General features: G+C 39.7%; 2 protein-coding genes across 10 annotated transcripts in view; one reads left to right on the top strand and one right to left on the bottom strand.

Annotated features, from left to right (window-relative positions):
• znf384a (zinc finger protein 384 a) overlaps positions 1-7,911 on the bottom strand; it is a 22,669-nt gene extending 14,758 nt beyond the window's left edge. For 4 of the 7 annotated variants that reach the window (XM_079829826.1, XM_079829830.1, XM_079829827.1 and 1 more), the window contains exons 1-5: positions 7,741-7,891; positions 3,840-3,907; positions 3,202-3,508; positions 2,963-3,085; positions 305-343 (exon numbers count right to left, since the gene is read on the bottom strand). In XM_079829826.1, coding sequence (XP_079685952.1) covers positions 305-343; positions 2,963-3,085; positions 3,202-3,508; positions 3,840-3,902 — 532 coding nt within the window. In that variant the 5' untranslated portion in view covers positions 3,903-3,907; positions 7,741-7,891. Of the gene's footprint in view, positions 1-304; positions 344-2,962; positions 3,086-3,201; positions 3,509-3,839; positions 3,908-7,740 lie in introns of all 7 variants that reach the window. The other 3 variants (XM_079829828.1, XM_079829832.1, XM_079829829.1) reach the window with 2 other exon arrangements.
• On the top strand, positions 7,496-15,334 carry kifc1 (kinesin family member C1). 3 transcript variants are annotated; one of them, XM_079829823.1, is made up of 17 exons: positions 7,496-7,680; positions 8,889-8,915; positions 9,596-9,679; positions 9,787-9,883; positions 9,987-10,040; positions 10,610-10,645; positions 10,778-10,982; positions 11,071-11,236; positions 11,338-11,505; positions 12,596-12,715; positions 13,017-13,301; positions 13,445-13,609; positions 13,817-13,955; positions 14,146-14,285; positions 14,512-14,585; positions 14,717-14,792; positions 14,872-15,330. In XM_079829823.1, exons 1-17 carry the CDS (start codon positions 7,618-7,620, stop codon positions 14,914-14,916), a joined length of 1,944 nt encoding a protein of 647 aa, XP_079685949.1. In that variant the 5' UTR covers positions 7,496-7,617; the 3' UTR covers positions 14,917-15,330. The 3 variants fall into 3 exon arrangements, with proteins under 3 accessions (XP_079685949.1, XP_079685950.1, XP_079685951.1); XM_079829824.1 differs by lacking the exon at positions 7,496-7,680 and adding an exon at positions 7,892-8,558 and having other exon boundaries at positions 14,872-15,333; XM_079829825.1 differs by lacking the exon at positions 7,496-7,680 and adding an exon at positions 8,428-8,558 and having other exon boundaries at positions 8,886-8,915; positions 14,872-15,334.

Genomic DNA, 15,334 nt, shown 5'->3' with positions numbered 1-15,334 from the left:
TTTTTAATCATCATTTCAACCTTTTTATTCCTACTATGGAAGTCAATGGGGCCTGTCAACTGTCTGGTAACCAACATTTGTCAAAATATCTTCTTTTGTGTTCAACAGAACAAAGAAACTCATACAGGTTTGGAACAACGTGAGGGCGAGTAAATGATGTCATCATTTTTGGGTGAACTATCCCTTTAATACCACTAAATTAATACAAGGGGTAAATAATCAGTAATTTCATTGCAATAATGATGATGTGTTTGTCATTGACGGCAGGTTTCTGGTAGAGATGTACATGTGCTATTATACTTACAGTGGCTGTGGAGATAGAGGGAAGGGGGCCGGACAGCCTCTGACAGGAAAAAGCAGAACATACTCAACATATAGAGCTCGCTGTCCCTCCCTCTCTCCATCAATCATCCATCCCTTCTCACTACCTCCCACAGTCACTCTCACTTTCACTTCCAACAGCTTCTTTGGCTCTGAGAACGGCTGAGTAAGCAAGCATACGTGTCTGTGTGTCTGGTGTGTTAGACAGTGAAAGAAAAAAATATATAGGGTATCTGCAGGTATCAGCACTTCCAATTTAAAACTTTATTAAATTTAAGACCTGCACCTCACTTCCACCGACGATACGAAATCACCCAGCTCAACAGAGATATACGAATGAGCAAAGGAGATTCAACTATATCACCATAAGGGCTATAGAGGTATATAAGGAGACCATATAATTAGAAATATAATTCTGGCATTACCGTTTGCTCCAAAGGTGAAAGAAAAAAAATCCACTACTACCTGCTTATGACTTTCCAATAGATGAAAAAGACATAGAGAGATGGATCATGGCAGTCAGACAGAAAGATGTTCAATTCACTATCACTCCCTCAGTAGCTGTATTTGAAACACCTTCATACTTATAAATGTTCATGCTTATTTAAAAGAAAAAATATTTACAAATATTTTGTCATATTAAATATATGTAAGTAGGAAAATGTTGGCGTTATTTGGTCACTTATTGAGCAGTAGGCTAGCTGGAGCCATTTACCTCCAGTCTTTGTGCCAAGCTAGGCTAGCGGTGGGTGCGTCAGACAGAGTTATGGCACGCACGGAGATGAGTGGTATGTATGGACTTATCTAACTCTGGGGGATATGGTGAATAAGCCAAAGTCCCAAAAAGTTGCCGTGTTCCCTTAAGACATAACCACCTGTGTTTATGTTACTCATCAAATTGGGCATTTTGACACATAAATGTGTGCATTTGATCGGTAATGTGCAGGAGAGCTGAATTGGGTGCTCGATAGTGATGTGTCGTTCATTTTGAACTAATCTTTAATATGACTCGAGAACAACGAGTTGTCTCAGAGAGCGATTCGTTCATCAAGTCCCAGCCCCATTAGGCAAGGCACTGGAAACAGAAAAGATTAGTTCATCTCTCGAGTCTTCTCGTTCGTTCAAGTCCCCATAGGCTGAATGCAGAAACAGCTCATCTCTCGAGTCTCGTTCTTTTGTCATGTGACGTGACAGCCGTGTTGGATACAGAAATGAGTTAATTCACAACCTTCCTTACAAACAAGTGCGTAGTTTTTTTGTTTGTTTATTTCAGTTTTTTAGCTAGTATAATCGTTTATTTTCCTATGAAGACTGGACAGATTGGGTTGGTCGGAATGGATAGGCATAACAAATGTTTATTGCACATATCTTCTGATGATTTTATAATAATAAATATATTACAACATGCAGTCAATAATACAACTGTAATTTCGACTGTATATGTTGCAAGACACTGAACCGGGAAGTAGTCACGTGAAAAAAGAACGAGACTCGAGAGATGAACTAATCATTTCTGTTTCTGCATTCAGCCTATGGCGACTTGAACGAATGACTTGAACGAGAAGACTCGAAAGATGAACTAATCTTTTCTGTTTCCGGTGACTGCATTGCCTTGTCTATGGGCCTGGGACTTGATGAACGAATGACCCGAGACTCGAGAGATGAACTAATCTTTTCTGTTTCCGGACGCATGTATCAATTTACATATGAGGCGGTCACGGTGACAAAAGAAAGAACGATTTGAATCGGGAGGTGAGGTGAACTAACAGACTGCATACATAGCCTGAAGCAAGCTATAGCAATTAATTAATCATTTCTTTCTCAAAGTTTGGCCATGGCTGCATTAGCTTATAGTTTATTTTGTATTCCAAAAGTACTAAATGTGTTGAAAATGTAACATGTAACATTTTAATTAGATTCTGCTGAAATGAACGAAATGACTTGAATAAAAGATTCGTTCTTTTTGCTGAACGAGATTCAAAGATCCGAGTCAGTAAAATGATCCCAAATTCCCACTACTAGTGCTCGAGTGCTGGCAGACATCTTTCTGTGCGCGTGCTTCGAGTGTGTGTGCGCGTGGAGGGCTGCCTGTCTGAGTGTGAGAAATGAATTTGTTCTCGTGCGGTGGATTGCACTTTTAATAACTTTAACACGTTGCAAGTCCATTAGTAATTTTCTTGAAAATGCTGGAAACTGAATTTACAATAAAAGTTGGGTTTTTTGCTGTATGGACATTATAATTTTATTCAGTAAGGATGCATTAATTTGATCAAAAATGACAGTAAATACGTTTATAATTTTACAAAAGATTTCTATTTCACTGAAAATTCAGCTTTGCATCACAGGAATAAATTACATTTTAAAATAAATTCAAATGGAAAACTATTTTAAAATGTAATAATATTTTGCAATATTACTGTTACTATGATCCAATAAATAAGAGATTTATATGTATATGTGTGTGTGTGTATGTATGTACAAAAAAACATTAATTATGTTACAATGAATAAATACAAATGTAATGCTATTTATTGAAGTTCTATACATAACAGTTTTATTTCTAACATTCTACTTTTGATTTTACCACCATTAATTTTTATTTAAAGGTGGATATAATGGAACAGTCTGTCAAATTGTTTACCTGAGTTTGTTGGGTGCAGAGCGGACACAATCATGGTCGTTGTTGGCGGTCCAGAAACAAAAGACTGAGAGGAGGCAGGAGGAGTGACCAGTGTGCCCTGAGGAGTCGTGATCACTAACCCCGCTGAGAAACAGAAGGGAAACACATGATTTTGACCAAATTTGAAGACATTATTCACATGTGATTTCTGTAACTTTTAGTTAATATCTCTTTAGTTTGAGATAACTTTGAACACCCACCTGCCGTCATGATGCCAGTAGATGGAACGGGCACCACTGTGATGTTCTGGGACGTGTGAGGTGGGTGCAGGTGTGCTCCCACGGCAGTCATTTGCGACCCTGCTGTCCCGCCCCCTCCTCCTCCACCACCACCACCACCACCCTCTTGCTTTGGCACCCTCCCGATGGCTCCCGTGTCCATGGCGACCGAGCCTGGCACCGTCAGCACCGCCGTAGGGTAGTGCGCCGTGGACGAGTGCGGAAAAGAAGCGCCCTTGTCCGGCCCCAGCTGTTCTTTCATCTTGTTCAGAAACATGGCGTTCTCGATCTAAAATCGCAGAGGGGAATGAATGGAAAAAAAAACAAGGGGAAAAAAAGGGAAGGAGGAAAGAGACGATGGATTGAGAGATAAACACAGATGAAGGATGAAGGGGGAAAAAGGAGAGAGCAGCGAGGGAAGGGTTACTTTTTCTTAATGCTTGTGCAGGGCTTCCAGTGTGTAACTTTCACATGGATCAGTGCGAGGCTGGTGTTAGCCATCCCGGACTGGTATGCTTGTTTTGTTTTTTGATTTACTAAATTGTGCTCAATAAGCATGGTGTGTCTGTTAAAGACACAACGATGTACTGTACAAGAGAGTCCAATAATAAGGTGTCTACCTGTCCTTGCACTGTTGGTACGGGAGACCAAAAGTATGATGAGTTGAAATGGGAATCTTCCATTATTTCTGCAATTGAAAAGCAACATAACTTGTAAAACACCCACTCTGCCTTTGGCAACAGTTGTGAAATGACACCTCGCCCTTATGTTTCTCGTGTGGCCTGAGGATTTAGTCACTCACTTGGACAATACGTATTCATTTTGGCACCCAAGTACCTTGCATAACATTTATTTTCTTAATTTCTATCTTTGAAACATCTGTCAAATGTCATGCATTTTTATTCTCTAGACTTTTAGACTCTAGAATGTATCTTTAGGCAAAGGACAAAGGAGCATCTTTCCGGTGGATGACACTATGCTTGGCAAAGAGGCATTTTGGGTTAGGAATCACGATACATGCACAACCCAATGTGTAAAACATAACTGACACAAATGAAAATAAAAAATTATTAAATGCCTGCATGCCCACTCAGCCTGCATATAACCTCCCTGCAGGAAAAACAGCTTGAACCAGACAACCAGTATAAGATGGTTTGTCTCTCAGTCTAGCCAAGCTGTTGCTTAGCTGGTTTAAAGTCTGCATGAAATGGATTTGCCCTAGGCTTTTCTTCCCTATTGTGACGTATATCTGAGGGAAACGGCTTCTCAAACAAGAAAAAATTAAGGATGGGAGTCATGGGACATTTAAAGGAACACGCCGACCTTTTGGGAGCTTATTCACCGTATCCCCCAGAGTTAGAAAAGTCCATACATACCATTCTCATGACGAACCCACCCAGCGCCGCCGCTCACACCACACGCTGCGCATAGGACACCAAGTGCTGAGGGGGGCACCAAAAGAATCCCCCCCCCCCCCCCCCCGCTCAGCTCTACAATCATCGCAGGCACCATAAAGTAGTTACACTGGCACCAATACGGCCAGCAAAGGGACTGCATCCACAGCTAGCCTAGCTTAGCACAAAGACTGAAGGTAAATGGCTCCAGCTAGCCTACTGCTGCGTAATATCATTGCGCCGCTGCACCCATGGTATGGCAGCAAATTTCATGGATTATTACGCAGGAATGAGAAAATAGTTACTAGCCATATCGGTCTAGAAAATCGCAACTTTTCATTTTCCGTCGGTCCTAGTACACAATGTAACTATACACATTACAATAGGAAAATGTTGGCGTTATTTTGTCACTTATTGAGCAGTAGGCTAGCTGGAGGCGTTTATCTCCAGTCTTTGTGCTAAGCTAGGCTAGCGGTAGGTGCATCAGACAGAGTTATGGCACGCACGGAGATGAGAATGGTATGTATGGACTTATCTAACTCTGGGAGATACGGTGAATAAGCTTAAAGGGTTAGTTCACCCAAAAATGAAAATTCTGTCATTAATTACTTACCCTCATGTCGTTCGACACCCGTAAGACCTCCGTTCGTCTTCGAAACACAAATGAAGATATTTTAGTTGAAATCTGATGGCTCTGAAAGGCCTCCATTGGCACAATGCACGGTTCACTCTCAAGACCCTTAAAAGGTACTAAAGACGTTGTTACAAAGTCCATCTCACTACAGTGGTTCTACAATAACTTTATGAATCGGCGAGAATAGTTTTTGTGCGCAAAAAAACCCTAAATAACGACTTATATAGTGATGACGATTTCAAAACACGGCCTCCTGAAGCTTCGAAGGGTTATGAATCAGTGAGTCGAATCATGATTCGGATCGCGTGTCAAACTGCCAAACTGCTGAAATTTGGCGATCCAAACTGCTCATTCGACTCACTGATTCATAACGCTTCGAAGCTTCATGAGGCCGTGTTTTGAAATCGTCATCACTATGTAAGTCGTTATTTAGGGGTTTTTTTGTGCACAAAAACTATTCTCGCCGATTCATAAAGTTATTTTAGAACCACTGTAGTGAGATGGACTTTGTAACGACGTCTTTAGTACCTTTTAAGGGTCTTGAGAGTGAACCGTGCATTGTGCCAATGGAGGCCTTTCAGAGCCATCAGATTTCAACTAAAATATCTTCATTTCTGTTCCGAAGATGAACGGAGGTCTTACGGGTGTCGAACAACATGAGGGTAAGTTATTAATGACAGAATTTTCATTTTTGGGTGAACTAACCCTTTAAGTCCCAAAAAGTCGGCATGTTCCTTTAATACGCGGGGAATTGATTGGATGTTTGTGGTTTGCTACAGCTGTGATGTTATGTGAGTGACAAGTTGTCCCGCCCCCTGCACCAAAAAACATGTCATCAGAGAAGAGGGCTGCGTCGAATACTGTCTTGAGTAGGTACTTATTTTGAATAAGTAATTACTTTGCGACTGCTAAAAAAAAAAAGTATGTTCTCTATAGTATGAATGTATGTAGTATGAGTGTAATCTAGACGTACTACATTTGCCATGTTGCCATTATCACATGACCTATCAGCGTCAGCTACGTCTCTTCAATTCACAAATCCTCTCCCGTGGCCTCGTGGGCGTCGGAAGCAATAACAACAACAAAAAACAAACAAAAAAGTGGGTGGGTCTTTCCCCAGAAAATTTTATTGGAGTAGATGCCATTTACATTAAATGCAAATAGCCCGCCTTGTTTACTAAACGTCTGGTTGGGCCAGACAAAATTACACTTCTGGCGACTGCATTTAGGTTTAAACTTAAAGTGTCGACAAACTAGTCTACCAGCTAAACCCAGTCACGCCCATACTTTGACATCCGAGCGTAACAGATTATTGGAGAAGGAAAAAAGTAGGGCAGGGCATTTTAAGATGTGGGTGTTGCACTCAAAAGTAGAGGCAGATGAACATGAGCTTGAAGGGGCAGAGTTTAAGAAAACTAAATGATTGGAGAAGTCCTGCATACATCACCAGAGAGAAGACTTGTTTTCACTGGAAATCATTAAACATTACTAGGACACATGCACTGATGAATTGTTCACAATAAAATGTATCACATGCATTTAGAAAATAGGGTGAATTTTCATTTCAACAGAGTATAATGACCAAGCTGGGAGACCAGCAAACCAGGCAGGTTTATTTTTTTCAGCAGAGCTAAATTTGTGATTTGTTTTTAAGTTGTCAAACAAAGATGCAAAATAAAAGTATGACACTTAAGAGTTTTTTTTTTATTTTCTTTACAAACCCCCCACACACAAGTTGCTGCTGTCTGTTGCAACTGCACAGCAAATTGTTTAATTGCACGAGAGATGCAGAGCTTGCATTGAGAATTGTGCGCGCTATAAATAGGCATCAAAACAAAAGCAGCGATCCTGCGCCAAATCTACATGCGACGTTGATCGTAAACAAACCAGATCAAATGTGCAGACCTCCAAGTCAACTTTTGTGTATATCTAACCGTCTTTCATTTCCTATGCATGCCAAAATAAAACCAAGGGAGCCGAACAATGTCGCGTTTTATTCGTTTTGTAAGGGTTGCATGCGTGTTTTGCTGCAATGACAGCTCATTTTGCATGTTTCTATCTAGTGGGACAAGGTTAATGACATATGCATGAACAATCTAATAAAGGAAATGTAGCTGGAAAGGCACAAAACCATCCATTAATGATATCAGGGCTTCCTCAACCAGCCTCCATTAAAATGTCAGCTTTTGTTATGCACGCAAAGAAAGAAGCACTATCCAAAAGCTATGCAACATGTAAACTTCCGCTTGCAAACAATAATGCCCCTATGCCTCCATCCCTCTCTCGGTTAGTCTCGCTGAGAAAATAAAAAAGAAAAAAAAACTCGAGGATAAAAAAAAACGAAGAGAGGAAAAAAAAACGTCGACGCCAATGCGAGAGAGACGCAGCTTCATGCAGACTTCCGGCTGGCGAGACAGGGGGAGAAGCGCCCGCGTGAGTTGCTCAAATTTGGAGAAATAATTCACAATTGACTCATAACTCTGTGTTAATTACCGGTGCTGGCGATTCCCTTTCAACCCCCAAGGCTCCTCCGGGCCGGGACAGTTCGGAAACTTCGTCCAAATCCGCCCGAACCCCTTGGATTCACCGATTTTTTTCCCTCAAATTTTTTTCTATTTTTTTCTCTCGCGAAGGGTTGTCCGACTCCGCTCGACTACACTTCCTGTGTATGAGGTCAAAATTACAACAAGCGTACCGCCAAATTAACTTCCGCCATGTGAGGTCATTTATTTTTTGCAAAAATGTTAAAAATCACGATGTATTTGACACGATGTACAAATCATGCATCTTAAAAAAATATTATTATACGAAGAAACGTGAACACGTTGCCACCTTTTCCACGATTGTTTGGTTAATATAAATGGAAATGAAATGTATATGAAATATGAATGCTTGTACATGATGTATGGTGCATTGTCATTGTACATTTATTTTTTTATATATATTGTATAGCTTTATATTTGTAATACAGCCTGTTCGTTTACGTATGTAAGTACTTATTCTTTACATAGTGTATTTATGTATTAATTATTGTATGATAAGATGTTTACTTACATTTAATTGTCGATAAGTACTGTTATCTTTGTGCACATTTGACAAATAAACATTTATAAACTAAAATTGCACAAAATAAAGATGCGTGGGCGGGGTTATTGCATGCTTTGTATTGATTGGTTCCGAGTCGGCCAATGACCGACCAGCGGGAAAAGCAACCACACACACACAATTTCAATTTGAAATCCAAACGGCTACGTGAGATTATTTTGCTGGGGTGTGTTTTCATCCAGTGTAATCACCTCGGTATATAAAAGGTTTGTGGCTTTTATATATATATACACACGCACGCACACACATCAACTGTAAGTATGATAGTGAATGTTTTTATGTTAATGTGACGAATAAAGTTAATTGGATAAATATGCGCGGTTTTCTGTGAAGTTGCTCGAATGACGTCGGCTAGGCTGCGATGTTTTTAGCCACTGTTTGTTTTCGTTAATTCACATTAAACCTGTTTTATAAGTAATATATAGGTTGTTGATTTCAATCTGCTCTTGGTGGAAAAATGTACCTTTTTTACTAACGTTAACTAACCTTTTTAATGTTTTGGGCTTTGTGTTTATTTTGGGCTTGACTTCAAGAAGAACGGAATACGATCCATGAACAAAGAGGTGAGATTATAAACATTGAAGTGCATTGGGAGATACAGATTTAACGAGTAAAAAAACAACATGCATGCATACAGAGCCCAACCTACTTGTCATTGCTGTTCAGTTTAGTAGATGCAGTACATAAAATAGTATGCACCACATCAGCAATTTAGCTTAAAGGGATAGTTCACCGAAAAATTAAAACTAGCCCTCAAGTTGTCCTAGGTGTATATGACATTCTTCTTCCAAGCTTTATAATGGCATTGAATGTCTGTTTCTGTTTTGAAGTCCATAAAAGTGCATCTATCCATCATAAAAGTCCTCCACACGACTCTGGGAGGTTAATAAAGGCCTTCTGAAGCAAAGAAATGCATTTGTGTTAGAAAAAATATCCATATTTAAAACTTTACAAACTAATCTCTAGATACTTTTATGTACTTCTAAACAGAAACAGCCATTCACTGCCATTATAAAGCTTGGATTAGCCAGGACATTTTTTCACAAACTCCGATTGTGTTAATCTGAAAGAAGAATGTCATCTACACCTAGGATGGCTTAATTTTCATTTTTGGGTGAACTGTCCCTTTAAGTTCTGAAAGCATTATTCTTAAAGTAAAACTCATTTGTTTTCATATCTCTGAAATGGCTTTGCTGTCACGTGTACCTTTGAAAGTCTGTTCATGTCATTGGTTCTTTTGCAGAATACAACATCCCGTCTCCCGGTTATGTCTGGGAAACGGGCTCACACCAACAGCACTGATGTGGAGCAACAACAGCCTGCACAAGTGAGTTTGTAGTTCCTTCAGATTTCACATGCTTCAACACAAATTCTCACTTTTGGATGGGAATCTGTATTTAATTATATTTATGAAACATCCTCATTTTTGTGCAGAAGAAGATGCGGAAGGTGGATGCAGAGCCGCCTCAGCGGTTCAGACCTGCAGCCAGTGTTGCGCCCCCGAGACGGCCTGTGCCAGTCAAAGCTCCTGGTAAGTTGTATTCAAATTTAGTACGTTATTTTAGGTTCCGATTTTGGTGGCCGTTTGGCTAAAATGGCAAATGGAGTCTTCATGTTTGTCGCTCTTCTTTCAGCAAAACTTCTTCGTCCAACTGGAGCTGCAACAGTGGCCGTTGCCCCCTCAAGAGGTATTGCAAAAAATTTGTTGCTGTTAAAGACAGCATGAAATAAAAATTTACTTTTTGTAATTATGCAATTTTTATTATAAATAATTTATCCATGCACAATGTTATGTATATATTTTTTAGATTCATATGTCCTCCTAATCTTTAATCTAAATGACTTCCCCTTTTTCTTGTAACATCTTTTCCGATGATGTGTTTACTGGCACAAGGGTGGGACAACCTATCATTCACATGAGATCGACCAATAACAAACAACAACAATCCCTTTTTTTTTTCCTTTTTTTTTTCTTCTTCTTGTTCAAGAAGCAATGTCACTTAGATTTACGTCACCATAGGGAAGAAAAGACAACTTCCATTTCATGCTGACATTTGCTAGTCATAAGCATGAAAAACGCATTTAAAAAAAAAAACTCTTAAAGCTACTAAACCCAGGTCACAAATGTTAACACATTTATCTGTCTGCACCGGTGCACCCCATTTGTAAATATCAATGAACTTGGATATTTTAGTCACCAATAAATATCTGAAGTTGAAATATGTCAACTTAACATCAACATTGTCTTTCTATCAAGGTGACCAGAGAAGACCAGTTGCAGCAGTTGCTAAAGGTAAAAAAATTTATATTATGTGTGTGTATGGGTTGAAATATTTTCCTACGTTTCCGTTTGTAAATGTATTTGAATTTACAAAACTTTAACATAATACAATAGACTACTAATGGTTAATTTATCCACTTTCAGCAACTGCATTTTCAGGTGTGTCACGAAGGCCAGGATGGGACCTCAAAGGCAAAGTCACTGATATGGAGGCTAAAGTCCATAACTACCAGAGCAAAGTAAAAACTGTAAATCAGGAAAACGAGTGTCTCAAAGAGTCCGTAACCAAAGCCCAAAAGCACAAGGCTGAAATCGAAGAGGAGAATAATCGCCTAAAAAGGCGTCTCGGGTAAGTGGGTTTAAAATAACTCCATAACAAATCAGAACCTGGTGCTCCTTCATTTATTTGTCTGATAATATTCCTGATTCTGTTGTAGGGATTGTGAACAGGAGCTGGTAAAGCTAGCTACTGTGAAAGATGACCTGGCGCAAGCCTCTAAAGAGAGAGATGGTCTTAAGAAAGACCTCAGCAAGCTAACTGAGGAGCATAAGGTTTTGGAAGGACTCCGGGATCATTTGGAGTCTGAGCTGCGCAATGTACAGGTACACATCTACACGGCCCCATTTACACTTGATATTAATATCTGTCTCAAGGCATCTGATACTATCAAACTGTAATATCCTTGTTTGTTTGTTTTTCTCAGACTCAGCTCTCCATTCAGACCTCTGCACTGGGCCGGTGTCAGGACAGTTTGAAGGAGAGCCAAGAACTGGTCAGGAACCTTGAGGAAACAGTGTCCAGTCAACGAGAAGAGCTCTACCTTGGCGAAATGGAGCGAAGGAAACTCCACAACACAATTCAAGAGCTCAAGGTAAGCTGTGATCAAGACCTGTAGGCAATTTTTGGTGAACAAAATGAAACAGTATTGTTAATTTGTTGTATGATAGACCCTAACCATACATGACCGAAATGCATTCTGTAGTTTCTATTTGTCGCATTGCCTGTGTCTGAAATCGCATGCTTTCTGAGTAGGTACTTCTTTTGAATAAGTAATTACTTCACCATGATGTCTTTGTCATGTGACCTACCAGTGTCAGTTGTCACTTCACTGCCAAGCACAAATCCTCTCCTGTGGCCTCATGTGATAGTAAAGTGTCCATCGTATGCACACTTCAGAATCTTGCCAGAAGTAGTTGGTCTGGTTTTGCCAGCTCTTATGAGTCCTATGAATTCAGACAAACTCCTCATCACTTTTTTTCAGTACTGTATAGTTGGGAAGTATGCATATGCAATGTCGGATGCAGCCATTGTGCTGAGTATCTTTGAACAAAGTCAGATCATGTCATTGGTCCAAAATCCCACTACTATTTTAAAGTATTGCTATGTATGTGCATATATGCATTAAAAGTATAGTTTTATGTACTTCCTAGGTGTATATGACATTCTTCATTCAGAGTTATATTAAAAAAAAATGTCCTGCCTAATCCAAGCATTAGAATGGCAGCCCAAAAAAGTGCATCCATCCATTATAAAAGTATTAATAAAGGCCTTCTGAAGCGAATCGATGGGTTTTTATAAGAAAAGTATCCATGTTTAACATGTTATAAAGTAAAATATTTAGCTTCAGGCGGACCGCCTTCTGTTTTCAACATATGAAAGCATAACTGGCATGATGGTGACGTAGCGTAAGCGTTTTGAACTGCGAGAGGCGCTACACTTTCTGTGGATTACTTTTATAATGGATGGAGACACTTTTTTTGGTCTGCCATTATAAAGCTTGGAAGAGCCAGGATACTTTTTAATAAAACTCTGATTGTATTCATCTGAAAGAAGTGTCTTATAGAAGTGTGTGTGTGTGTATATATATATATATATATATATATATAATATACCTAGGATGACTTAAGGGTGAGTAAACTATCCCTTTAATCACACTGTTTCTTTTTTCTTTCTTTTTTTAGGGCAACATCCGAGTTTTTTGTAGGGTCCGCCCTCTGCTGACAGGCAATCAGTCTGATATTCTGCACATCCAGCTGCCAGTCCACGACAACAAGGCTCTCACTCTTGCCAAAATGGAAGAGGTAAATGTTTCCCATCATGCTTCTGGTTTTATGGAGGTTTCTTCCTGGTATAACCTAAAGCAGGGGTTCTCGACTCTAGCCCTCAATGTCCAGTTTCCTTGGAGTTTAGCTCCAACCCTAATCAAACACACCTTAACAAGCTAATCAAGGTCTTCAGGATTACTAGAAAGTTACAGACAGGTGAGTTTGTTCAAAGCTGGAACGAAACTCTGCAGGAAAGTGGACCTCACGGATCAGAGTTAAGAACCCCTGACTCAAAGTATGACAGAAAACCCCTCCAATTTCCACTTTTCTTCCCCAGTCGCACACAGGTCGCACGGCTGACACACAGAAGAGCTACAACTTCAGCTTCGACCGTGTGTTTGGGCCACGTTCCTCTCAGCGTGAGGTTTTCGACGAGATTTCCCTTCTGGTGCAGTCTGCTCTGGATGGGTACAACGTTTGCTGCTTTGCATATGGCCAAACTGGCAGCGGGAAAACGTTTACCATGGAAGGAGGCGATCTGGATGATTTGTCTGGGGTCATCCCACGTGCTGTCCAGCAAATCTTTAAGTCTTCCAAAGCACTCCAAGAGCAAGGGTGGCAGGTGAGGGCTACATGGTTTCATCAGTTGTCCAAAAGAGGTTAAAACGTGTTGTGATGGATCTTTTCAGGGCATCCACTGAGTGTTATTGCTTTTGCCCTCATGTTTTGTTTTTTAATGGACTATTCCTGGGTTTGTATTTTTAGTACACCTTTACCGCCAGCTTTGTGGAGATTTACAACGAGACCCTTCGGGATCTTCTCTACAAGGGAAAACCAATCAAGAGACCCGAGCATGAGATCAGGAAGGTCTCCAACAACGAGATCACGGTTACCAACCTGACCTACCAAAAAGTCAACAATGAGGATGAGGTACTGCTCGTTTAAAGTGCATTGTTTATTATAAATAATCTATCAGTACACATTAGTGTTAGTTTTATATATATTTTAAGGTCTTTTTTGTCCTCTCTTTCGATAAGCCGATTAACTTTGATTTGACACAAAAGGAAAAAAGCTGGTCAATTTCCTGTTATACATTTTCTTCCTAAAGCGTAGTTTTTTTCCCCCCTCATGTCTCAGGTGCACAACTTGATCATGTTGGCAAACCAGAACCGGTCCACTGCCCGCACGTGCATGAACGATCAATCGTCACGTTCTCACTCTGTGTTCCAGCTAGACATAGAGGGGGAAAACACGGCTCGAGACACCAAGTGCAAGTGTAAGAATCTTATACTACCGGCATCTATAATAACTTGCTATAATAGATAAACTGCTCTTCTTAAAGGGGTGTAGATGTCCAATTTAGAGTAGTCTTCATGTGTAATATTGAGTTTATCCACACTTTTAAAGTCCGATATGATATTTCACATTGATACCTGACTTTGAATATGTATCGATTTGTTTTTCAGCCACTCTGTGTCTAGTGGATTTGGCCGGCAGTGAAAGGGTGCAGAAGAGTCAGTCTCAAGGAGAGCGTTTCAAGGAAATGACCGCCATCAACTCTTCGCTCACCAACCTGGGAATTGTGATCGCTGCTTTGGCCAACAAGGTACATTTTAAGCTAACTATATGGAACCTAATGCTGAGCTATTGGAGAATGTAGCTTTCTCATATCATATTTATTGTTTAAAATATATTTACAAAACAGGTCTTCTGAAATTCTTGGTACATTATGCATTATTAGATGTAAGCTATAGATGTGATGGTGTCTTCAGCATTAAAAAAAGACTTGCTGTGCAATAATTTCACACACAATTTTTACCTCCACTTTTCAGGAGAGCTTTGTTCCCTACCGTAACTCAAAGCTCACGTACCTCCTCCAAAACTGCCTCGGCGGTAACAGCAAAACGTAAGCAGAATGCTCAAGTACATTTAAAAAAAAAAAAATGTATAGCCTGTAAAAGAATTGAGGTTTTGCATAATATAATTATTTAATTATTGTTTAAGGAACATGTGACTTATTTCTTTACCTCTGTACAGTTTGATGTTTGTGAACATATCACCTGAGGAAGAGAGCTTCAGCGAATCGCTGAATTCGCTCCGATTTGCCAGCAAGGTGAGTGATGTAATGCGATCACGACTGTTATTTGATGAGAATATACGACAGTCTATAACTCGTGTTTACTGTGTTGCAGGTGAACGACTGTGTCATCGGAACAGCCTCAGCCAATCGGAAGTAGTTTAGCTGTAACATTAATTGTGGTCGTTTTTAAATGTTTTTAACTTTTATCTAAACTTCAACTATTTTATGTTTATCCTCATCTTTCCTGTTTTTGGCATCTTTATATTTCTGTGATGCATTTTAATGTAAAGTACTGGCAGACAATGTTTTTTATGAATGTTTTACAACCATTAAATGCATGTTGTACTTCATCTTGTAAGAGTTCAATAAATTTTCCATTTTGGCCAAATGGAAGTGCAGTTGTAAGCCTGAATATGATGCCAGGTGGACAAAGTTTGGACAGTTTTGTTCTTGTGACTGCTTATTTTGTTTGCTGTGAAAATACAAATGAGTTGTTTCCCTTACAAACTAATAGTAAACATGGTTTGTCAAAATACTTGTTACTATAATAAAACGGGTTAATTTTTGTGGCACTT

Source organism: Gobio gobio (assembly GCF_949357685.1).
Source record: "Gobio gobio genome assembly, chromosome: 11".
NCBI classification, from domain to species: domain Eukaryota; kingdom Metazoa; phylum Chordata; class Actinopteri; order Cypriniformes; family Gobionidae; genus Gobio; species Gobio gobio.
This window is presented reverse-complemented; position numbering and strand designations above follow the sequence as displayed.